We start from the raw sequence: 27,554 nt of genomic DNA on the forward strand, positions 1-27,554 counted from the left end.
GGGTTCACTACAGGGGTCAATACAGGGTTCCAATACAGGGTTCAATACAGGGTCAATACAGGGTTCAATACAGGGTTCACTACAGGGTTCACTACAGGGGTCAATACAGGGTTCAATACAGGGGTCAATACAGGGGTCAATACAGGGTTCACTACAGGGTTCAATACAGGGGTCACTACAGGGTTCACTACAGGGGTCAATACAGGGGTCACTACAGGGTTCACTACAGGGGTCAATACAGGGGTCAATACAGGGTTCACTACAGGGTTCACTACAGGGTTCACTACAGGGGTCAATACAGGGGTCAATACAGGTCATCAGGGTCAATACAGGGTCACTACAGGGTCAATACAGGGGTCACTACAGGGTTCAATACAGGGGTTCAATACAGGGTTCAATACAGGGTTCACTACAGGGTTCACTACAGGGTTCACTAAGGGGTCAATACAGGGTCATACAGGGTTCAATACAGGGGTTCACTACAGGGTTCAATACAGGGGTCACTACAGGGTTCACTACAGGGGTCAATACAGGGGTCAATACAGGGTTCACTACAGGGTTCACTACAGGGTTCACTACAGGGGTCAATACAGGGGTCAATACAGGGTTCAATACAGGGGTCAATACAGGGGTCAATACAGGGTTCAATACAGGGGTCAATACAGGGTTCACTACAGGGTTCAATACAGGGGTCAATACAGGGTTCAATAAAGGGGTCAATACAGGGTTCACTACAGGGTTCAATACAGGGTTCAATACAGGGTTCACTACAGGGTTCAATACAGGGGTCAATACAGGGTTCACTACAGGGTTCAATACAGGGGTCAATACAGGGTTCACTACAGGGTTCAATACAGGGGTCAATACAGGGTTCAATACAGGGGTCAATACAGGGTTCAATACAGGGGTCAATACAGGGTTCACTACAGGGTTCAATACAGGGGTCAATACAGGGTTCAATACAGGGGTCAATACAGGGTTCACTACAGGGTTCACTACAGGGGTCAATACAGGGTTCACTACAGGGTTCACTACAGGGTTCAATACAGGGTTCACTACAGGGTTCAATACAGGGTTCACTCTTCAAGAACACTTCCTGTAGTCAAGGTTTTCACTTTCACTTTCCCCTGCTTTGACACAGGTCTCAATGTCCTCTATATCAGAGACTACTACTGTACTGTAGACCTGGACCCTGTGGTGCTGAGCCTGGATCAGAACTACTGTACTGTGGACCTGGACCCTGTGGTGCTGAGCCTGGATCAGAACTACTGTACTGTAGACCTGGACCCTGTGGTGCTGAGCCTGGATCAGAACTACTGTACTATAGACCTGGACCCTGTGGTGCTGAGCCTGTCTCTGGGTCAGAACTACTGTACTAGAGACCTGGACCCTGTGGTACTGAGCCTGTCTCTGGGTCAGAACTACTGTACTATAGACCTGGACCCTGTGGTGCTGAGCCTGTCTCTGGATCAGAACTACTGTACTAGAGACCTGGACCCTGTGGTGCTGAGCCTGTCTCTGGGTCAGAACTACTGTACTGTAGACCTGGACCCTGTGGTGCTGAGCCTGTCTCTGGGTCAGAACTACTGTACTAGAGACCTGGACCCTGTGGTGCTGAGCCTGTCTCTGGGTCAGAACTACTGTACTGTAGACCTGACCCTGTGGTGCTGAGCCTGGATCAGAACTACTGTACTAGAGACCTGGACCCTGTGGTACTGAGCCTCGGTCAGAACTACTGTACTAGAGACCTGGACCCTGTGGTACTGAGCCTGTCTCTGGGTCAGAACTACTGTACTAGAGACCTGGACCCTGTGGTACTGAGCCTGTCTCTGGGTCAGAACTACTGTACTAGAGCCCTGGACCCTGTGGTACTGAGCCTGTCTCTGCGTCAGAACTACTGTACTAGAGACCTGGACCCTGTGGTGCTGAGCCTGGGTCAGAACTACTGTACTGTAGACCTGGACCCTGTGGTGCTGAGCCTGTCTCTGGGTCAGAACTACTGTACTAGAGACCTGGACCCTGTGGTGCTGAGCCTGTCTCTGGGTCAGAACTACTGTACTATAGACATGGACCCTGTGGTGCTGAGCCTGTCTCTGGGTCAGAACTACTGTAATAGAGACCTGGACCCTGTGGTACTGAGTCTGTCTCTGGGTCAGAACTACTGTACTGTAGACCTGGACCCTGTGGTGCTGAGCCTGTCTCTGGATCAGAACTACTGTACTGTAGACCTGGACCCTGTGGTGCTGAGCCTGTCTCTGGGTCAGAACTACTGTACTATAGACCTGGATCCTGTGGTGCTGAGCCTGTCTCTGGATCAGAACTACTGTACTGTAGACCTGGACCCTGTGGTGCTGAGCCTGTCTCTGGGTCAGAACTACTGTACTGTAGACCTGGACCCTGTGGTGCTGAGCCTGGATCAGAACTACTGTACTGTAGACCTGGACCCTGTGGTGCTGAGCCTGGATCAGAACTACTGTACTATAGACCTGGACCTGTGGTGCTGAGCCTGTCTCTGGGTCAGAACTACTGTACTAGAGACCTGGACCCTGTGGTACTGAGCCTGTCTCTGGTCAGAACTACTGTACTATAGACCTGGACCCTGTGGTGCTGAGCCTGTCTCTGGATCAGAACTACTGTACTAGAGACCTGGACCCTGGGTGGTGCTGAGCCTGTCTCTGGGTCAGAACTACTGTACTGTAGACCTGGACCCTGTGGTGCTGAGCCTGTCTCTGGGTCAGAACTACTGTACTAGAGACCTGGACCCTGTGGTGCTGAGCCTGTCTCTGGATCAGAACTACTGTACTGTAGACCTGGACCCTGTGGTGCTGAGCCTGGATCAGAACTACTGTACTAGAGACCTGGACCCTGTGGTACTGAGCCTCGGTCAGAACTACTGTACTAGAGACCTGGACCCTGTGGTACTGAGCCTGTCTCTGGGTCAGAACTACTGTACTAGAGACCTGGACCCTGTGGTACTGAGCCTGTCTCTGGGTCAGAACTACTGTACTAGAGACCTGGACCCTGTGGTACTGAGCCTGTCTCTGCGTCAGAACTACTGTACTAGAGACCTGGACCCTGTGGTGCTGAGCCTGGGTCAGAACTACTGTACTGTAGACCTGGACCCTGTGGTGCTGAGCCTGTCTCTGGGTCAGAACTACTGTACTAGAGACCTGGACCCTGTGGTGCTGAGCCTGTCTCTGGGTCAGAACTACTGTACTATAGACATGGACCCTGTGGTGCTGAGCCTGTCTCTGGTCAGAACTACTGTAATAGAGACCTGGACCCTGTGTACTGGTCTGTCTCTGGGTCAGAACTACTGTACTGTAGACCTGGACCCTGTGGTGCTGAGCCTGTCTCTGGATCAGAACTACTGTACTGTAGACCTGGACCCTGTGGTGCTGAGCCTGTCTCTGGGTCAGAACTACTGTACTATAGACCTGGATCCTGTGGTGCTGAGCCTGTCTCTGGATCAGAACTACTGTACTGTAGACCTGGACCCTGTGGTGCTGAGCCTGTCTCTGGGTCAGAACTACTGTACTGTAGACCTGGACCCTGTGGTGCTGAGCCTGGATCAGAACTACTGTACTGTAGACCTGGACCCTGTGGTGCTGAGCCTGGATCAGAACTACTGTACTATAGACCTGGACCCTGTGGTGCTGAGCCTGTCTCTGGGTCAGAACTACTGTACTAGAGACCTGGACCCTGTGTACTGAGCCTGTCTCTGGGTCAGAACTACTGTACTATAGACCTGGACCCTGTGGTGCTGAGCCTGTCTCTGGATCAGAACTACTGTACTAGAGACCTGGACCCTGTGGTGCTGAGCCTGTCTCTGGGTCAGAACTACTGTACTGTAGACCTGGACCCTGTGGTGCTGAGCCTGTCTCTGGGTCAGAACTACTGTACTAGAGACCTGGACCTGTGGTGCTGAGCCTGTCTCTGGATCAGAACTACTGTACTGTAGACCTGGACCCTGTGGTGCTGAGCCTGGATCAGAACTACTGTACTAGAGACCTGGACCCTGTGGTACTGAGCCTCGGTCAGAACTACTGTACTAGAGACCTGGACCCTGTGGTACTGAGCCTGTCTCTGGGTCAGAACTACTGTACTAGAGACCTGGACCCTGTGGTACTGAGCCTGTCTCTGGGTCAGAACTACTGTACTAGAGCCCTGGACCCTGTGGTACTGAGCCTGTCTCTGCGTCAGAACTACTGTACTAGAGACCTGGACCCTGTGGTACTGAGCCTCGGTCAGAACTACTGTACTAGAGACATGGACCCTGTGGTGCTGAGCCTGGGTCAGAATTACTGTACTATAGACCTGGACCCTGTGGTGCTGAACCTGTCTCTGGGTCAGAAATACTGTACTGTAGTCATTAGTCATTAGTCTCAGGGAGCTAGTCTAGCCACTACACAGTCATTAGTCTCAGGGAGCTAGCCTAACAAGATGTTAAGGAGGCTATTAGATCCACTCCCTCAGCTACGCCTGGTTACCCTAACAAGATGTTAAGGAGGCTATTAGATCCACTCCCTCAGCTACGCCTGGTTACCCTAACAAGATGTAAAGGAGGCTATTAGATCCACTCCCTCAGCTACGCCTGGTTACCCTAACAAGATGTTAAGGAGGCTATTAGATCCACTCCCTCAGCTACGCCTGGTTACCCTAACAAGATGTTAAGGAGGCTATTAGATCCACTCCCTCAGCTACGCCTGGTTACCCTAACAAGATGTTAAGGAGGCTATTAGATCCACTCCCTCAGCTACGCCTGGTTACCCTAACAAGATGTTAAGGAGGCTATTAGATCCACTCCCTCAGCTACGCTGGTTACCCTAACAAGATGTTAAGGAGGCTATTAGATCCACTCCCTCAGCTACGCCTGGTTACCCTAACAAGATGTTAAGGAGGCTATTAGATCCACTCCCTCAGCTACGCCTGGTTACCCTAACAAGATGTAAAGGAGGCTATTAGATCCACTCCCTCAGCTACGCCTGGTTACCCTAACAAGATGTTAAGGAGGCTATTAGATCCACTCCCTCAGCTACGCCTGGTTACCCTAACAAGATGTTAAGGAGGCTATCAGATCCACTCCCTCAGCTACGCCTGGTTACCCTAACAAGATGTTAAGGAGGCTATTAGATCCACTCCCTCAGCTACGCCTGGTTACCCTAACAAGATGTTAAGGAGGCTATTAGATCCACTCCCTCAGCTACGCCTGGTTACCCTAACAAGATTTAAGGAGGCTATTAGATCCACTCCCTCACTACGCCTGGTTACACTAACAAGATGTTAAGGAGGCTATTAGATCCACTCCCTCAGCTAGGCCTGGTTACCCTAACAAGATGTTAGGAGGCTATTAGATCCACTCCCTCAGCTACGCCTGGTTACCCTAACAAGATGTTAAGGAGGCTATTAGATCCACTCCCTCAGCTACGCCTGGTTACCCTAACAAGATGTTAAGGAGGCTATTAGATCCACTCCCTCAGCACGCCTGGTTACCCTAACAATATGTTAAGGAGGCTATTAGATCCACTCCCTCAGCTACGCCTGGTTACCCTAACAAGATGTTAAGGAGGCTATTAGATCCACTCCCTCAGCTACGCCTGGTTACCCTAACAAGATGTTAAGGAGGCTATTAGATCCACTCCCTCAGCTACGCCTGGTTACCCTAACAAGATGTTAAGGAGGCTATTAGATCCACTCCCTCAGCTGGCCTGGTTACCCTAACAAGATGTTAAGGAGGCTATTAGATCCACTCCCTCAGCTACGCCTGGTTACCCTAACAAGATGTTGGAGGCTATTAGATCCACTCCCTCAGCTACGCCTGGTTACCCTAACAAGATGTTAAGGAGGCTATTAGATCCACTCCCTCAGCTACGCCTGGTTACCTAACAAGATGTTAAGGAGGCTATTAGATCCACTCCCTCAGCTACGCCTGGTTACCTAACAAGATGTTAAGGAGGCTATTAGATCCACTCCTCAGCTACGCCTGGTTACCCTAACAAGATGTTAAGGAGGCTATGACCACTCCCTCAGCTACGCTGGTTACCCTAACAAGATGTTAAGGAGGCTATTAGATCCACTCCCTCAGCTACGCCTGGTTACCCTAACAAGATGTTAAGGAGGCTATTAGATCACTCCTCAGCTACGCCTGGTTACCCTAACAAGATGTTAAGGAGGCTATTAGACCACTCCCTCAGCTACGCCTGGTTACCCTAACGATGTTAAGGAGGCTATTAGATCCACTCCCTCAGCTACGCCTGGTTACCCTAACAAGATGTTAAGGAGGCTATTAGATCCACTCCCTCAGCTACGCCTGGTTACCCTAACAAGATGTTAAGGAGGCTATTAGATCCACTCCCTCAGCTACGCCTAGTTACACTAACAAGATGTTAAGGAGGCTATTAGATCCACTCCCTCAGCTACGCCTGGTTACACTAACAAGATGTTAAGGAGGCTATTAGATCCACTCCCTCAGCTACGCCTGGTTACCCTAACAAGATGTTAAGGAGGCTATTAGATCCACTCCTCAGCTACGCCTGGTTACCCTAACAAGATGTTAAGGAGGCTTAGATCCACTCCCTCAGCTACGCTGGTTACCCTAACAAGATGTTAAGGAGGCTATTAGATCCACTCCCTCAGCTACGCCTGGTTACCCTAACAAGATGTTAAGGAGGCTATTAGATCCACTCCCTCAGCTACGCCTGGTTACCCTAACAAGATGTTAAGGAGGTATTAGATCCACTCCCTCAGCTACGCCTGGTTACCCTAACAAGATGTTAAGGAGGCTATTAGATCCACTCCTCAGCTACGCCTGGTTACCCTAACAAGATGTTAAGGAGGCTATAGATCCCTCCTCAGCTACGCCTGGTTACCCTAACAAGATGTTAAGGAGGCTATTAGATCCACTCCCTCAGCTACGCCTGGTTCCCTAACAAGATGTTAAGGAGGCTATTAGATCCACTCCCTCAGCTACGCCTGGTTACCCTAACAAGATGTTAAGGAGGCTATTAGATCCACTCCCTCAGCTACGCCTGGTTACCCTAACAAGATGTTAAGAGGCTATTAGATCCACTCCCTCAGCTACGCCTGGTTACCCTAACAAGATGTTAAGGAGGCTATTAGATCCACTCCCTCAGCTACGCCTGGTTACCCTAACAAGATGTTAAGGAGGCTATTAGATCCACTCCCTCAGCTACGCCTGGTTACCCTAACAAGATGTTAAGGAGGCTATTAGATCCACTCCCTCAGCTACGCCTGTACCCTAACAAGATGTTAAGGAGCTATTAGATCCACTCCCTCAGCTACGCCTGGTTACCCTAACAAGATGTTAAGAGGCTATTAGATCCACTCCCTCAGCTACGCCTGTTACCCTAACAAGATGTTAAGGAGGCTATTAGATCCCCTCCCTCAGCTACGCCTGGTTACCCTAACAAGATGTTAAGGAGCTATTAGATCCACTCCCTCAGCTACGCCTGGTTACCCTAACAAGATGTTAAGGAGGCTATTAGATCCACTCCCTCAGCTACGCCTGGTTACCCTAACAAGATGTTAAGGAGGCTATTAGATCCACTCCCTCAGCTACGCCTGGTTACCTAACAAGATGTTAAGGAGGCTATTAGATCCACTCCCTCAGCTACCCTGGTTACCCTAACAAGATGTTAAGGAGCTATTAGATCCACTCCTCAGCTACCCTGGTTACCTAAACAGATGTTAAGGAGGCTATTAGATCCACTCCCTCAGCTACGCCTGGTTACCCTAACAAGATGTTAAGGAGGCTATTAGATCCACTCCCTCAGCTACGCCTGGTTACCCTAACAAGATGTTAAGGAGGCTATTAGATCCCGGCCTGACACCCAGCCAACACCGAAGCAGTAAAAACTTTCCCCTCATAGGTCTCTGTGAATATTAGCAAAGGTATAACACAGTTAGAATTGTACTTAAATATAATAAAGTGTTAGTGGATTTCCCAATGATCTTCTGTGTGAGATTAGATCACAGGTTAGAGGACTTTAATGTCCACTTGTCTACAGTACAGGCCTAGTGGCACAAGGGAACACTGACTTAAGGTACGCTTTATAAACGCTACTACAGAACTGACAAGTCGTCCAACTCTCTTTCTCCAGCTCTCCATCTCCAGCTCTCTCTCTCTCTCTGTCTCTCTCTCTCTCTCTCTCTCTCTCTGTCTCTCTCTCTCTGTTTATTATCTATTGCACTAGCTTTGGCAATATAAACATGTTTCCCATGCCAATAAAGCCCATTTGAATTAAAATGGAATGACAACAGACAGAGAGAGAGAGCGAGACAGGGACACAGACACAGACAGAGAGAGAGAGACAGAGAAATAGACAGTGAGACAGAGGGACATAGAGAATGCTACTCACTGCCCCAGACAGGGACACAGACAGAGAGAGAGACAGAGACAGAGGGACATAGAGAATGCTACTCACTGCCCCAGACAGGGACACAGACAGAGAGAGAGACAGAGACAGAGGGACATAGAGAACGCTACTCACTGCCCCAGACAGGGACACAGACAGAGAGAGAGACAGAGACAGAGGGACAGAGGGACATAGAGAATGCTACTCACTGCCCCAGACAGGGACACAGACAGAGAGAGAGACAGAGACAGAGGGACATAGAGAACGCTACTCACTGCCCCAGACAGGGACACAGACAGAGAGAGAGACAGAGACAGAGGGACAGAGGGACATAGAGAATGCTACTCACTGCCCCAGACAGGGACACAGACAGAGAGAGAGACAGAGACAGAGGGACAGAGGGACATAGAGAATGCTACTCACTGCCCCAGACAGGGACACAGACAGAGAGAGAGACACAGACAGAGGGACATAGAGAACGCTACTCACTGCCCCAGACAGGGACACAGACAGAGAGAGAGACAGAGACAGAGGGACAGAGGGACATAGAGAATGCTACTCACTGCCCCAGACAGGGACACAGACAGAGAGAGAGACAGAGGGACAGAGAGAATGCTACTCACTGCCCCAGACAGGGACACAGACAGAGAGAGAGACAGAGACAGAGGGACATAGAGAATGCTACTCACTGCCCCAGACAGGGACACAGACAGAGAGAGAGACAGAGGGACAGAGGGACATAGAGAATGCTACTCACTGCCCCAGACAGGGACACAGACAGAGAGAGAGACAGAGCAGAGGGACATAGAGAATGCCTACTCACTGCCCAGACAGGGACAGAGACAGAGAGAGAGACAGAGACAGAGGGACAGAGGGACATAGAGAATGCTACTCACTGCCCCAGACAGGGACACAGACAGAGAGAGAGACAGAGACAGGGACAGAGGGACATAGAGAATGCTACTCACTGCCCCAGACAGGGACACAGACAGAGAGAGAGACAGAGACAGAGGGACATAGAGAATGCTACTCACTGCCCCAGACAGGGACACAGACAGAGAGAGAGACAGAGATAGAGGGACATAGAGAATGCTACTCACTGCCCCAGACAGGGACACAGACAGAAGAGAGAGACAGAGGGACAGAGGGACATAGAGAATGCTACTCACTGCCCCAGACAGGGACACAGACAGAGAGAAGAGACAGAGACAGAGGGACATAGAGAATGCTACTCACTGCCCCAGACAGGGACACAGACAGAGAGAGGACAGAGACAGAGGGACAGAGGGACATAGAGAATGCTACTCACTGCCCCAGACAGGGACACAGACAGAGAGAGAGACAGAGACAGAGGGACAGAGGGACATAGAGAATGCTACTCACTTCCCAGACAGGGACACAGACAGAGAGAGAGACAGAGACAGAGGGACATAGAGAATCTACTCACTGCCCCAGACGGGACACAGACAGAGAGAGAGACAGAGACAGAGGGACATAGAGAATGCTACTCACTGCCCCAGACAGGGACACAGCAGAGAGAGAGACAGAGACAGAGGGACATAGAGAATGCTACTCACTGCCCCAGACAGGGACACAGACAGAGAGAGAGACAGAGGGACATAGAGAATGCTACTCACTGCCCCAGACAGGGACACAGACAGAGAGAGAGACAGAGGGACAGAGGGACATAGAGAATGCTACTCACTGCCCCAGACAGGGACACAGGCAGAGAGAGAGACAGAGACAGAGGGACATAGAGAATGCTACTCACTGCCCCAGACAGGGACCAGACAGAGAGAGAGACAGGGACAGAGGACATGAGAATGCTACTCACTGCCCCAACAGGGACACAGACAGAGAGAGAGACAGAGGGACATAGAGAATGCTACTCACTGCCCCAGACAGGGACACAGACAGAAGAGGAGACAGAGACAGAGGGACATAGAGAATGCTACTCACTGCCCCAGACAGGGACACAGACAGAGAGAGAGACAGAGACAGAGGGACATAGAGAATGCTACCACTGCCCCAGACAGGGACACAGACAGAGAGAGAGACAGAGACAGAGGGACATAGAGAACGCTACTCACTGCCCCAGACAGGGACACAGACAGAGAGAGACAGAGACAGAGGGACACAGAGAATGCTACTCACTGCCCCAGACAGGGACACAGACAGAGAGAGAGACAGAGACAGAGGGACATAGAGAATGCTACTCACTGCCCCAGACAGGGACACAGACAGAGAGAGAGACAGAGACAGAGGGACATAGAGAACGCTACTCACTGCCCCAGACAGGGACACAGACAGAGAGAGAGACAGAGGGACAGAGGGACACAGAGAATGCTACTCACTGCCCCAGACAGGGACACAGACAGAGAGAGAGACAGAGACAGAGGGACAGAGGGACATAGAGAATGCTACTCACTGCCCCAGACAGGGACACAGACAGAGAGAGAGACAGAGACAGAGACAGAGGGACATAGAGAATGCTACTCACTGCCCCAGACAGGGACACAGACAGAGAGAGAGACAGAGAGAGAGACAGAGGGACATAGAGAATGCTACTCACTGCCCCAGACAGAGAGAGAGACAGAGACAGAGGGACATAGAGAATGCTACTCACTGCCCCAGACAGGGACACAGACAGAGAGAGAGACAGAGGGACAGAGGGACATAGAGAACGCTACTCACTGCCCCAGACAGGGACACAGACAGAGAGAGAGACAGACAGGGGACAGAGGGACATAGAGAATGCTACTCACTGCCCCAGACAGGGACACAGACAGAGAGAGAGACAGAGACAGAGGGACATAGAGAACGCTACTCACTGCCCCAAACAGGGACACAGACAGAGAGAGAGACAGAGACAGAGGGACAGAGGGACATAGAGAATGCTACTCACTGCCCCAGACAGGGACACAGACAGAGAGAGAGACAGAGACAGAGGGACAGAGAGAATGCTACTCACTGCCCCAGACAGGGACACAGACAGAGAGAGAGACAGAGACAGAGAGACATAGAGAATGCTACTCACTGCCCCAGACAGGGACACAGACAGAGAGAGAGACAGAGACAGAGGGACAGAGGGACATAGAGAATGCTACTCGCCCCAGACAGGGACACAGACAGAGAGAGAGACAGAGACAGAGGGACATAGAGAACGCTACTCACTGCCCCAGACAGGGACACAGACAGAGAGAGAGACAGAGACAGAGGGACAGAGGGACATAGAGAACGCTACTCACTGCCCCAGACAGGGACACAGACAGAGAGAGAGACAGAGACAGAGGGACAGAGGGACATAGAGAATGCTACTCACTGCCCCAGACAGGGACACAGACAGAGAGAGAGACAGAGACAGAGGGACATAGAGAATGCTACTCACTGCCCCAGACAGGGACACAGACAGAGAGAGACAGAGACAGAGGGACATAGAGAATGCTACTCACTGCCCCAGACAGGGACACAGACAGAGAGAGAGACAGAGGGACAGAGGGACATAGAGAATGCTACTCACTGCCCCAGACAGGGACACAGACAGAGAGAGAGACAGAGGGACATAGAGAATGCTACTCACTGCCCCAGACAGGGACACAGACAGAGAGAGAGACAGAGACAGAGGGACATAGAGAATGCTACTCACTGCCCCAGACAGGGACACAGACAGAGAGAGAGACAGAGGGACAGAGGGACATAGAGAATGCTACTCACTGCCCCAGACAGGGACACAGACAGAGAGAGAGACAGAGACAGAGGGACATAGAGAACGCTACTCACTGCCCCAGACAGGGACACAGACAGAGAGAGAGACAGGACAGAGGGACATAGAGAATGCTACTCACTGCCCCAGACAGGGACACAGACAGAGAGAGAGACAGAGGGACAGAGGGACATAGAGAATGCTACTCACTGCCCCAGACAGGGACACAGACAGAGAGAGAGACAGAGACAGAGGGACATAGAGAACGCTACTCACTGCCCCAGACAGGGACACAGGCAGAGAGAGAGACAGAGGGACAGAGGGACATAGAGAACGCTACTCACTGCCCCAGACAGGGACACAGACAGAGAGAGAGACAGAGACAGAGGGACATAGAGAACGCTACTCACTGCCCCAGACAGGGACACAGACAGAGAGAGAGACAGAGACAGAGGGACATAGAGAACGCTACTCACTGCCCCAGACAGGGACACAGGCAGAGAGAGAGACAGAGACAGAGGGACATAGAGAATGCTACTCACTGCCCCAGACAGGGACACAGACAGAGAGAGAGACAGAGGGACAGAGGGACATAGAGAATGCTACTCACTGCCCCAGACAGGGACACAGACAGAGAGAGAGACAGAGACAGAGGGACATAGAGAATGCTACTCACTGCCCCAGACAGGGACACAGACAGAGAGAGAGACAGAGACAGAGGGACATAGAGAATGCTACTCACTGCCCCGACAGGGACACAGACAGAGAGAGAGACAGAGACAGAGGGACATAGAGAATGCTACTCACTGCCCCAGACAGGGACACAGACAGAGAGAGAGACAGAGGGACATAGAGAACGCTACTCACTGCCCCAGACAGGGATGTCCTTGCTCTCTGCCTTCATGACGATGGAGGACATGGTCATGGTGACAGGGATAGCATCGAAGTAAGAGGAGTGGGGTCCCAGGGTTAGGATAGGAGCCTCGGCCGGTAGCGCCTGGCGCCCCTTCACCGTCATCCAATGGAAGCCTCCTGCAAACCACATGACCCGCATGATGGTCCTCAGAGCAACGTCCACAAACCTGGAGAGAGACATTTGTTCCATTGAGTAATTTACAGAACCACACAACGCTGTTTACTTAGAGGACAGACGGTACAGTGTAAAGGAGAGTCCCTTCCACCATTATACTCTAGACGAGCAGACACCACAACAGGAGAGTCCCTTCCACCATTATTCTCCAGACGTTGAGCAGACACCACAACAGGAGAGTCCCTTCCACCATTATTCTCCAGACGTTGAGCAGACACCACAACAGGAGAGTCCCTTCCACCATTATTCTCCAGACGAGCAGACACCATAACAGGAGAGTCCCTTCCACCATTATTCTCCAGATGTACAACAGGAGAGTCACTTCCACCATTATTCTCCAGATGTTGAGCAGACACCACAACAGGAGAGTCCCTTCCACCATTATTCTCCAGATGTTGAGCAGACACCACAACAGGAGAGTCCCTTCCACCATTATTCTCCAGATGTTGAGCAGACACCACAACAGGAGAGTCCCTTCCACCATTATTCTCCAGACGAGCAGACACCACAACAGAAGAGTCCCTTCCACCATTATACTCCAGACGTTGAGCAGACACCACAACAGAAGAGTCCCTTCCACCATTATTCTCCAGACGTTGAGCAGACACCACAACAGAAGAGTCCCTTCCACCATTATACTCCAGACGTTGAGCAGACACCACAACAGAAGAGTCCCTTCCACCATTATTCTCCAGACGTTGAGCAGACACCACAACAGAAGAGTCCCTTCCACCATTATTCTCCAGACATTAGTTGTCAGACAGTGAAAGATGTGGACGTCGCCCAGTTTGATGGTAGGCAGGCAGTATAATGTAATGTGGAGGCAGTATAATGTAATGTGGAGGCAGTATAATGTAACGTGGAGGCAGTATAATGTAACGTGGAGGCAGTATAATGTAACGTGGAGGCAGTATAATGTAATGTGGAGGCAGTATAATGTAATGTGGAGGCAGTATAATGTAATGTGGAGGCAGTATAATGTAATGTGGAGGCAGTATAATGTAATGTGGAGGCAGTATAATGTAATGTGGAGGCAGTATAATGTATGTGGAGCATAGTATGTGAGGCAGTTAAAATGTAATGTGGAGGCAGTATAATGTAATGTGGAGGCAGTATAATGTAATGTGGAGGCAGTATAATGTAATGTGGAGGCAGTATAATGTAATGTGGAGGCAGTATAATGTAATGTGGAGGCAGTATAATGTAATGTGGAGGCAGTATAATGTAATGTGAGGCAGTATAATGTAATGTGGAGCATTATAGAGTATGTGGAGCAGTATAATGTAATTGGGAGCAGTATAATGTAATGTGGAGGCAGTATAATGTAATGTGGAGGCAGTATAATGTAATTGGTAGGCGTATATGTAATTGGAGGCAGTTTAATGTAACGTGGAGGCAGTATAATGTAATGTGGAAGCAGTATAATGTAATTGGAGGCAGTATAATGTAATGTTGAGGCAGTATAATGTAATGTGGAGGCAGTATAATGTAATGTGGAGGCAGTATAATGTAATGTGGAGGCAGTATAATGTAACGTGGGGATATAATGTAATGTGGAGGCAGTATAATGTAATGTGGAGGAGTATAGTATGGAGGCAGTATAATGTAATGTGGAGGCAGTATAATGTAATGTGGAGGCAGTATAATGTAATGTGGAGGCAGTATAATGTAATGTGGAGGCAGTATAATGTAATGTGGAGGCAGTATAATGTAACGTGGAGGCAGTATAATGTAATGTGAGGCAGTATAATGTAATGTGGAGGCAGTATAATGTAACGTGGAGGCAGTATAATGTAACTGAGGCAGTATAATGTAAGTGGAGGCAGTATAATGTAATGTGGAGGCAGTAATAAAAATGTAATGTGGGAGCAGTATAATGTAATGTGGAGGCAGTATAATGTAATGTGGAGGCAGTATAATGTAATGTGAGGCAGTATAATGTAATGTGAGGCATAGTATACTGTAATGTGAGGCAGTATAATGTAATGTTGAGGCAGTATAATGTAATGTGGAGGCAGTATAATGTAATGTGGAGGCAGTATAATGTAATGTTGAGGCAGTATAATGTAACGTGGAGGCAGTATAATGTAACGTGGAGGCAGTATAATGTAATGTGGAGGCAGTATAATGTAATGTGGAGGCAGAAGACAACATCCCCAGACAGAGACAGTAAACCACACAGCTCTACAAGACAACATCCCCCAGACAGAGACAGTAAACCACACAGCTCTACAAGACAACATCCCCCAGACAGAGACAGTAAACCACACAGCTCTACAAGACAACATCCCCAGACAGAGACAGTAAACCACACAGCTCTACAAGACAACATCCCCCAGACAGAGACAGTAAACCACACAGCTCTACAAGACAACATCCCCCAGACAGAGACAGTAAACCACACAGCTCTACAAGACAACATCCCCCAGACAGAGACAGTAAACCACACAGCTCTACAAGACAACATCCCCCAGACAGAGACAGTAAACCACACAGCTCTACAAGACAACATCCCCAGACAGAGACAGTAAACCACACAGCTCTACAAGACAACATCCCCCAGACAGAGACAGTAAACCACACAGCTCTACAAGACAACATCCCCCAGACAGAGACAGTAAACCACACAGCTCCACAAGACAACATCCCCCAGACAGAGACAGTAAACCACACAGCTCTACTAGACAACATCCCCAGACAGAGACAGTAAACCACACAGCTCTACAAGACAACATCCCCCAGACAGAGACAGTAAACCACACAGCTCCACAAGACAACATCCCCCAGACAGAGACAGTAAACCACACAGCTCTACAAGACAACATCCCCAGACAGAGACAGTAAACCACACAGCTCTACAAGACAACATCCCCCAGACAGAGACAGTAAACCACACAGCTCTACAAGACAACATCCCCCAGACAGAGACAGTAAACCACACAGCTCTACTAGACAACATCCCCAGACAGAGACAGTAAACCACACAGCTCTACAAGACAACATCCCCCAGACAGAGACAGTAAACCACACAGCTCTACAAGACAACATCCCCCAGACAGAGACAGTAAACCAGACAGCTCTACAAGACAACATCCCCCAGACAGAGACAGTAAACCACACAGCTCTACAAGACAACATCCCCCAGACAGAGACAGTAAACCACACAGCTCTACAAGACAACATCCCCCAGACAGAGACAGTAAACCACACAGCTCCACAAGACAACATCCCCAGACAGAGACAGTAAACCAGACAGCTCTACTAGACAACATCCCCAGACAGAGACAGTAAACCACACAGCTCTACTAGACAACATCCCCCAGACAGAGACAGTAAACCACACAGCTCTACAAGACAACATCCCCCAGACAGAGACAGTAAACCACACAGCTCTACTAGACAACATCCCCAGACAGAGACAGTAAACCACACAGCTCTACTAGACAACATCCCCAGACAGAGACAGTAAACCACACAGCTCTACAAGACAACATCCCCAGACAGAGACAGTAAACCACACAGCTCTATAAGACAACATCCCCAGACAGAGACAGTAAACCACACAGCTCTACAAGACAACATCCCCCAGACAGAGACAGTAAACCACACAGCTCTACAAGACAACATCCCCCAGACAGAGACAGTAAACCAGACAGCTCTACAAGACAACATCCCCAGACAGAGACAGTAAACCACACAGCTCTACAAGACAACATCCCCCAGACAGAGACAGTAAACCACACAGCTCTACAAGACAACATCCCCCAGACAGAGACAGTAAACCACACAGCTCTACAAGACAACATCCCCAGACAGAGACAGTAAACCACACAGCTCTACAAGACAACATCCCCAGACAGAGACAGTAAACCACACAGCTCTACAAGACAACATCCCCCAGACAGAGACAGTAAACCACACAGCTCTACAAGACAACATCCCCAGACAGAGACAGTAAACCACACAGCTCTACAAGACAACATCCCCAGACAGAGACAGTAAACCACACAGCTCTACAAGACAACATCCCCAGACAGAGACAGTAAACCACACAGCTCTACAAGACAACATCCCCAGACAGAGACAGTAAACCACACAGCTCTACAAGACAACATCCCCCAGACAGAGACAGTAAACCACACAGCTCTACAAGACAACATCCCCAGACAGAGACAGTAAACCACACAGCTCTACAAGACAACATCCCCAGACAGAGACAGTAAACCACACAGCTCTACAAGACAACATCCCCAGACAGAGACAGTAAACCACACAGCTCTACAAGACAACATCCCCCAGACAGAGACAGTAAACCACACAGCTCTACAAGACAACATCCCCCAGACAGAGACAGTAAACCACACAGCTCTACAAGACAACATCCCCCAGACAGAGACAGTAAACCACACAGCTCTACAAGACAACATCCCCCAGACAGAGACAGTAAACCACACAGCTCTACAAGACAACATCCCCCAGACAGAGACAGTAAACCACACAGCTCTACAAGACAACATCCCCCAGACAGAGACAGTAAACCACACAGCTCTACAAGACAACATCCCCCAGACAGAGACAGTAAACCACACAGCTCTACTAGACAACATCCCCCAGACAGAGACAGTAAACCACACAGCTCTACTAGACAACATCCCCCAGACAGAGACAGTAAACCACACAGCTCTACAAGACAACATCCCGCAGACAGAGACAGTAAACCACACAGCTCTACAAGACAACATCCCCCAGACAGAGACAGTAAACCACACAGCTCTACAAGACAACATCCCCAGACAGAGACAGTAAACCACACAGCTCTACAAGACAACATCCCCCAGACAGAGACAGTAGATGGTAGATCACACGACAGTGTCCTGACAGGCAGGCTTTCACCTCTCTAAGTATGAGTCACATCTCATTTACTCCCCACAGGGTGTGATGAGACAGACCACTACTGTAGGGTGAGAGGAGAGGAGAGGAGAGGAGAGGAGAGGAGAGGAGAGGAGAGGAGAGGAGAGGAGAGGAGAGGAGAGGAGAGGAGAGGAGAGGAGAGGAGAGGAGAGGAGAGGAGAGGAGAGGAGAGGAGAGGAGAGGAGAGGAGAGGAGAGGACAGGAGGGGAGAGGAGAGGAGTGGACAGGACAGGAGAGGACAGGAGAGGACAGGAGAGGACAGGAGAGGAGGTGACATGACAGGAGAGGAGGAGAGGAGAGGAGGGGACAGGAGAGGAGGGGACATGACAGGAGAGGAGGAGAGGAGAGGGGGGGACAGGAGAGGAGGGGACATGACAGGAGAGGAGGAGAGGACAGGAGAGGAGGGGACATGACAGGAGAGGAGGAGAGGAGGGGACATGACAGGAGGAGAGGAGAGGAGGGGACATGACAGGAGAGGAGGAGAGGAGGGGACATGACAGGAGAGGAGGAGAGGAGAGGAGGGGACATGACAGGAGAGGAGGAGAGGAGAGGAGGGGACATGACAGGAGAGGAGGAGAGGAGAGGAGGGGACATGACAGGAGAGGAGAGGAGAGGAGAGGAGAGGAGAGGAGAGGAGAGGAGAGGAGAGGAGAGGAGAGGAGAGGAGAGGAGAGGAGAGGAGAGGAGAGGAGAGGAGAGGAGAGGAGAGGAGGGGACATGACAAGAGAGGAGAGGAGAGGAGAGGAGAGGAGAGGAGAGGAGAGGAGAGGAGAGGACAGGAGAGGAGAGGAGATGAAAGGAGAGGAGAAGACATGACAGGAGAGGAGAGAACAGGACAGGAGAAGAGAGGACATGAAAGGAGAGGAGAGGACAGGACAGGAGAGGAGAGGACAGGAGAGGAGAGGAGAGGAGAGGAGAGGAGAGGAGAGGAGAGGAGAGGAGAGGAGAGGAGAGGAGAGGAGAGAGAGGAGAGGAGAGGAGAGGAGAGGAGAGGAGAGGAGAGGAGAGGAGAGGAGAGGAGAGGAGAGGAGAGGAGAGGAGAAGAGAGGAGAATCACCAGAAGCTTCTCCAATCCACAGGGGTCTGGCTCATGCAGTCGTCAAACATTGACACACTAACACTCTCTGGCTGAGGCAACCCACGACACTACCCTCTATTCAACAGTTACCTAGCCTCATTCATGACCACAAATAGAAACTAATGAATTCAAACAGACTAGAATACACTGAGGGGACAAAACATTAAGAACACCTGCTCTTTCCATGACATAGACTGACCAGGTGAATCCAGGTGAAAGCTATGATCCCTTATTGATGTCAGTTGTTAAATCCACTTCAATCAGTGTAGACGAAGGGGAGGAGACAAGTTAAAACATTTATTTTAAGCCTTGAGACAATTGAGACATGGATTGTGTATGTGTGTCAATCAGAGGGTGAATGGGGCAAGACAAAATATTTAAGTGCCTTTGAACGGGGTATGGTAGTAGGTGCCAGGCTCACCGGTTTGTGTCAAGAACTGCAACGCTGCTGGGATTTTCACGCTCAACAACGGTCCACCACCCAAAGGACTTCCAGACAACTTGACCCAACTGTGGGAAGCATTAGAGTCAACATGGGCCAGCATCCCTGTGAAGATGCTTTCGACACCTTGTTGAGGATCAGAGAGAGGAAAGGGTTCATGTATCTCAGAATGAACCACAGAGAGTTCATGTATCTCAGAATGAACCACAGAGAGTTCATGTATCTTTGAATGAACCACAGAGGGTTCATGTATCTCAGAATGAACCACAGAGGGTTCATGTATCTCAGAATGAACCACAGAGAGTTCATGTATCTCAGAATGAACCACAGAGAGTTCATGTATCTCAGAATGAACCACAGAGAGTTCATGTATCCCAGAATGAACCACAGAGAGTTCATGTATCCCAGAATGAACCACAGAGGGTTCATGTATCTCAGAATGAACCACAGAGAGTTCATGTATCTCAGAATGAACCACAGAGAGTTCATGTATCTCAGAATGAACCACAGAGGGTTCATGTATCTCAGAATGAACCACAGAGAGTTCATGTATCTCAGAATGAACCACAGAGAGTTCATGTATCCCAGAATGAACCACAGAGAGTTCATGTATCCCAGAATGAACCACAGAGAGTTCATGTATCTCAGAATGAACCACAGAGAGTTCATGTATCTCAGAATGAACCACAGAGAGTTCATGTATCCCAGAATGAACCACAGAGAGTTCATGTATCTCAGAATGAACCACAGAGAGTTCATGTATCTCAGAATGAACCACAGAGAGTTCATGTATCTCAGAATGAACCACAGAGAGTTCATGTATCTCAGAATGAACCACAGAGAGTTCATGTATCCCAGAATGAACCACAGAGAGTTCATGTATCTCAGAATGAACCACAGAGAGTTCATGTATCCCAGAATGAACCACAGAGAGTTCATGTATCTCAGAATGAACCACAGAGAGTTCATGTATCCCAGAATGAACCACAGAGAGTTCATGTATCTCAGAATGAACCACAGAGAGTTCATGTATCCCAGAATGAACCACAGAGAGTTCATGTATCCCAGAATGAACCACAGAGAGTTCATGTATCCCAGAATGAACCACAGAGAGTTCATGTATCTCAGAATGAACCACAGAGAGTTCATGTATCCCAGAATGAACCACAGAGAGTTCATGTATCTCAGAATGAACCACAGAGAGTTCATGTATATCAGAATGAACCACAGAGAGTTCATGTATCTCAGAATGAACAACAGAGAGTTCATGTATCTCAGAATGAACAACAGAGGGTTCATGTATATCAGAATGAACCACAGAGAGTTCATGTATCTCAGAATGAACCACAGAGAGTTCATGTATCTCAGAATGAACCACAGAGAGTTCATGTATCTCAGAATGAACCACAGAGAGTTCATGTATCTCAGAGTGAACCACAGAGAGTTCATGTATCTCAGAATGAACCACAGAGGGTTCATGTATCTCAGAATGAACCACAGAGGGTTAATGTATCTCAGAATGAACCACAGAGAGTTCATGTATCTCAGAGTGAACCACAGAGAGTTCATGTATCCCAGAATGAACCACAGAGAGTTCATGTATCCCAGAATGAACCACAGAGAGTTCATGTATATCAGAGTGAACCACAGAGGGTTCATGTATCCCAGAATGAACCACAGAGAGTTCATGTATCTCAGAATGAACCACAGAGGGTTCATGTATCTCAGAATGAACCACAGAGAGTTCATGTATCTCAGAATGAACCACAGAGAGTTCATGTATATCAGAATGAACCACAGAGAGTTCATGTATCTCAGAATGAACCACAGAGAGTTCATGTATCTCAGAATGAACCACAGAGAGTTCATGTATCTCAGAATGAACCACAGAGAGTTCATGTATCCCAGAATGAACCACAGAGAGTTCATGTATCTCAGAATGAACCACAGAGAGTTCATGTATCTCAGAATGAACCACAGAGAGTTCATGTATCTCAGAATGAACCACAGAGAGTTCATGTATCTCAGAATGAACCACAGAGAGTTCATGTATCTCAGAATGAACCACAGAGAGTTCATGTATCTCAGAATGAACCACAGAGAGTTCATGTATCTCAGAATGAACCACAGAGAGTTCATGTATCTCAGAGTGAACCACAGAGAGTTCATGTATCTCAGAATGAACCACAGAGAGTTCATGTATCTCAGAATGAACCACAGAGAGTTCATGTATCTCAGAGTGAACCACAGAGAGTTAATCAGAATGAGTGTTAGAGTGTGTTTGGCCCCTCACAGTCCCCTGTCCGTCCATGAGATGTTGTTTCATCTTTTCTTAAAGGTAATGTCAGGGTTATATAAGGGCCATGTACCTTCTCCATGGAGACTGTGTTTGGCCCCTCACAGTCCCCTGTCCGTCCATGAGATGTTGTTTCATCTTTTCTTAAAGGTAATGTCAGGGTTATATAAGGGCCATGTACCTTCTCCATGGAGACTGTGGTTCCAGCACCATCTCGTTGGCGTCCCACAGAGAGTTGGGGTTAGGGTCAGATGGATAGGGTTAAAGGGTAAAGGTTATAGAGGGTATGGGTTAGGTTAGTATACATACTTCCTCCATAAGGACTGGGGCTCCACCACCATGTCGTCGCGTCCCACAGAGGCGATGAAGGCGAAGGGCCAGGCCAGCAGCATCATGAAGGCTGCCAGGAACAACCGGATGGGGAACAGAGTCACCGTCATCAACGCTATCTGAATGGAGACAAAGATGGAGAAGAGAGCTGTAGACAGACAGGAACAGCTTGGATAGATAGAAGAGAGCTGTAGACAGACAGGAACAGCTTGGATAGACAGAAGAGAGATGTAGACAGACAGAAACAGCTTGGATAGATAGAAGAGAGCTGTAGACAGACAGGAACAGCTTGGATAGATAGAAGAGAGCTGTAGACAGACAGGAACAGCTTGGATAGACAGAAGAGAGCTGTAGACAGACAGGAACAGCTTGGATAGATAGAAGAGAGCTGTAGGACAGACAGGAACAGCTTGGATAGATAGAAGAGAGCTGCAGACAGACAGGAACAGCTTGGATAGACAGAAGAGAGCTGTAGACAGACAGGAACAGCTTGGATAGATAGAAGAGAGCTGTAGACAGACAGGAACAGCTTGGATATATAGAAGAGAGCTGCAGACAGACAGGAACAGCTTGGATAGATAGAAGAGAGCTGTAGGACAGACAGGAACAGCTTAGATAGATAGAAGAGAGCTCCAGACAGACAGGAACAGCTTGGATAGATAGAAGAGAGCTGTAGACAGACAGGAACAGCTTGGGTAGACAGAAGAGAGCTGTAGACAGACAGGAACAGCTTGGATAGATAGAAGAGAGCTGTAGACAGACAGGAACAGCTTGGATAGATAGAAGAGAGCTGTAGACAGACAGGAACAGCTTGGATAGATAGAAGAGAGCTGTAGACAGACAGGAACAGCTTGGATAGATAGAAGAGAGCTGTAGACAGACAGGAACAGCTTGGATAGATAGAAGAGAGCAGCAGACAGACAGGAACAGCTTGGGTTGACAGAAGAGAGCTGTAGACAGACAGGAACAGCTTGGATAGACAGAAGAGAGCTGTAGACAGACAGGGACAGCTTGGATATATAGAAGAGAGCTGTAGGACAGACAGGAACAGCTTGGATATATAGAAGAGAGCTGTAGGACAGACAGGAACAGCTTGGATAGATAGAAGAGAGCTGTAGACAGACAGGAACAGCTTGGATATATAGAAGAGAGCTGTAGGACAGACAGGAACAGCTTGGATATATAGAAGAGAGCTGTAGGACAGACAGGAACAGCTTGGATAGATAGAAGAGAGCTGTAGACAGACAGGAACAGCTTGGATATATAGAAGAGAGCTGTAGGACAGACAGGAACAGCTTGGATAGATAGAAGAGATATTACTGAGAATGAGATCATCAACACTCCTACAATATGGATTCCAGAACGATCTACTGTGTTTACAAGTCAAACATTCACCACGAATGTAACTCCAGTTCCTGTTAATGTTGTCTGGCTATCAGCACTTATCTTCAGTCAACATTTATCTTTCTGTTATTCAGGTTGCTGTGCTGCACCCCCCCCCCCCCTCTCGCTCTCTCTCTCTCTCTCTCCCTCTCTCTCTCTCTCTGTCTCTCTCTCTCTCTCTCTCTGTCTCTCTCTCTCTCGGTCTCTCTGTCACTCACTCACACACACACACACACACACACACACACACACACACACACACACACACACACACACACACACACACACACACACACACACACACACACACACACACACACACACACACGAACAAACACCACTGCTTCTCCTGTATTAATTTAGCTGTGGCCTAATATACACTGAACCAAAATATAATACACAACATGCAACCATTTCTAAAGATTTAATTGAGTTACAGTTTATAGAAGGAAATTCAAAGTCATTCATTAGGATCTTGTCTATGGATTTCACATGACGGCAGGGGCACAGCCACAGGTGGGCCTGGGAGGGCATAGGCCCACCCACTGGGTATTTTATTTTATTTCAGCTCATGAAACATGTGACCAACACTTTACATGTTGCGTTTATATTTTTGTTCAGTATACATACTGTATATATATATATAGTGTATATATATATATATATATATATATATATATATATATACTCATTCAAATTCTCACCACAGCTGCAAAAAATATGATGCCAATTTTTTTAAATACAGTATATATATTTCTGCTAGGGCTGGGAATTGCCAGGGAGCTCGCCATACGATATGTATTGCGGTTCGATACTGTGATTTTATTTCGGTTCGATGTTCCAAACATATTACTCACCATACACTACATGATAAAAAGTGTGTGGACACCTGCTCGTCCAACGTCTCATTCCAAAAAACATGGGCATTAATATGGAGTTGGTCCCCCCTTTGCTGATATAACAGCCTCCACTCTTCTGGGAAGGCTTTCCACTAGATGTTGTAACATTGCTGAGGGGACTTTCTTCCATTCAGTCACAAGAGCATTAGTGAAGTCGGGCCCTGATGTTGGGCGATTAGGCCTGGCTCTCAGTCGGCGCTCCAATTCATCCCAAAGGTTTTCGATGGGGTTGAGGTCAGGGCTCTGTGCAGGCCAGTCAAGTTCTTCCACACCGATCTTGACAAACCATTTCTGTATGGACCTCGCTTTGCGCACGGGGGCATTGTCATGCTGAAACAGGAAAGGACCTTCCCCAAACTGTTGGCACAAAGTTGGAAGCACAGAATCATCTCGAATGTCATTGTATGCTGTAGCGTTAAGATTTCCCTTCACAGGAACTAAGGGGCCCGAACCATGAAAAACAGCCCCAGACCATTATTCCTCCTCCACCAAACTTTACAGTTGGCACTATGCATTGGGGCAGCTAGCGTTCTCCAGGCATCCACCAAACTGTGACGACCCTCCCGAACTGTGACGACCCTCCCGAACTGTGACGACTCTCCCGAACTGTGACGACCCTCCCGAACTGTGACGACCCTCCCGAACTGTGACGACCCTCCCGAACTGTGACGACTCTCCCGAACTGTGACGACCCTCCCGAACTGTGACGACCCTCCCGAACTGTGACGACCCTCCCGAACTGTGACGACTCTCCCGAACTGTGACGACCCTCCCGAACTGTGACGACCCTCCCGAACTGTGACGACCCTCCCGAACTGTGACGACTCTCCCGAACTGTGACGACTCTCCCGAACTGTGACGACTCTCCCGAACTGTGACGACCCTCCCGAACTGTGACGACCCTCCCGAACTGTGACGACCCTCCCGAACTGTGACGACCCTCCCGAACTGTGACGACCCTCCCGAACTGTGACGACCCTCCCGAACTGTGACGACCCTCCCGGAATGTGACGACCCTTCCACTCTGTCTGCCGAATTTCTTTCTCTTTGCTCTTGTTTTCCTTAATAGGATGTCGGTGGGCGGAGCCGGGAGGGTCGTCAGCGAAATGGGACACACCTTTCCCCATCTCTCCATGCAGACACACTGTTGGATTTTGGTTGTGGAATGTTGTGGTTTGTTTGTTTTGGCACCTCTCAACACCCCTCATTATCACCACCTACGAACACATCCACTCACACTACTGATTACGACTACACACACACACACACACACACACACACACACACACACACACACACACACACACACACACACACACACACACACACACACACACACACACACACACACCATTGTTAATTATATACAGTGTACTTTAGTTAATAAATATATTTTTGTTCTATTCCTTATCTCCACGTCGTCTCCCTCGTTGTTACGGGCTACGAGCCGGTTCGTGACAAAAACCTAGATTTGTCAGTCGGACTGCCAGATGGTGAAGCGTGATTCATCACTCCAGAGAACACGTTTTCACCGCTCCAGAGTCCAATGGCGGCGAGCTTTTACACCACTCCAGCCAACGCTTGGCATTGCACATGGTGATGTTAGGCTTGTGTGCGGCTGCTCTGCCACGGAAACCCATTTCATGAAGCTCCCGACGAACAGTTCTGGTGCCGACGTTTCTTCCAGAGGCAGTTTGGAACCCGGTAGTGAGGGTTGCAACGAAGACAGACGATTTTTACGCGCTTCAGCACCTGGCGGTCCTGTCCTGTGAGCTTGTGTGGCCTACCACTTTGCGGCTGAGCCGTTGTTTCTCCCAGATGTTTCCACTTCACAATAACAGCACTTACAGTAGGCATAAGATCACTGCACCTGTACATAGTCCATCTGTAATTAGCCCATCCAACTACCTCATCCCCATACTGTTATTTATTTATTTTTTGCTAATTTGCTCCCCAGTATCTCTACTTGCACATTCATCTTCTGCACATCTATCACTCCAGTGTTTAATAGCTAAATTGTAATTACTTCACCACTATGGCCTATTTATTGCCTTACCTCCCTAATCTTAACTCATTTGCACACACTGTATACAGACTTTTTCTATTGTGTTATTGACTGTACGTTTGTTTATTCCATGTGTAACTCTGTGTTGTTGTTTGTGTCAAACTGCTTTGCTTAATCTTGGCCAGGTCGCAGTTGTAAATGAGAACTTGTTCTCAACTGGCCTACCTGGTTAAATAAAGCTGAAATAAATACAATTTTATAAAACAGTTGACCGGGGCAGCTCTAGCAGGGCAGAAATTTGACAAACTGACTTGTTGGAAAGGTGGCATCCTGTGACGGTACCATGTTGAAAGTCACTGAGCTCTTCAGTAAGGCCGTTCTACAGCCAATGTTTGTCTATGGAGATTGCATGGATGTGTGCTCGATTTTATACACCTGTCAGCAACGGGTGTGGCTGAAACAGCCGAATCCACTAATTTGAAGGGGTGTCCACATACTTTTGTACATATAGTGTATGTCTGCTGCAGAGGGACAAGAGAGAGACATGAGAAAACGAGTTCTGATCAGACATGGAAATAAAAGATCTGAAAACAAATGATCTCGCTGTTTTAAAAAGAAGATGGAGAACAAGCTATGAAGGATAAACACTGGAGTTTGGGTGCAGCTACAGACAACTAGCTATGAAGGATAAACACTGGAGTTTGGGTGCAGCTACAGACAACTAGCACAAAAATAATATTGGGACATTGTTAAAAATTATACGATATCTCGTAAAAAATAATATCCTGGTATGGAACTGTATAGATTCTCCCCCCATCACTAATTTCTGCTGAGACACGCTTTTAAAGGGATACTGGTCGGCCCCTTCTCCTTTTAAAGGGATACTGGTTGGCTCCTTCTCCTTTTAAAGGGATAGTGGTCGGCTCCTTCTCCTTTTAAATGGATAGTGGTTGGCTCCTTCTCCTTTTAAAGGGATACTGGTTGGCTCCTCCTTTTAAAGGGATACTGGTTGGCTCCTCCTTTTAAAGGGATACTGGTTGGC

The 27,554-nt window shown here is 48.7% G+C and overlaps 1 protein-coding gene across 1 annotated transcript in view; it reads right to left on the reverse strand.

The window, feature by feature from the left end:
- The window catches only part of LOC120041912 (lysophosphatidylcholine acyltransferase 1-like), a 67,336-nt gene that overhangs the window by 32,803 nt on the left and 6,979 nt on the right, over positions 1-27,554 (reverse strand). Inside the window, exons 2-3 of the mRNA XM_038986789.1 lie at positions 22,205-22,344; positions 12,946-13,160 (exon numbers count right to left, since the gene is read on the reverse strand). Coding sequence (XP_038842717.1) covers positions 12,946-13,160; positions 22,205-22,344 — 355 coding nt within the window. The remainder of the gene's footprint in view (positions 1-12,945; positions 13,161-22,204; positions 22,345-27,554) is intronic.

The sequence above is a fragment of the Salvelinus namaycush genome, unplaced genomic scaffold (assembly GCF_016432855.1).
Source record: "Salvelinus namaycush isolate Seneca unplaced genomic scaffold, SaNama_1.0 Scaffold579, whole genome shotgun sequence".
Lineage (NCBI taxonomy): Eukaryota > Metazoa > Chordata > Actinopteri > Salmoniformes > Salmonidae > Salvelinus > Salvelinus namaycush.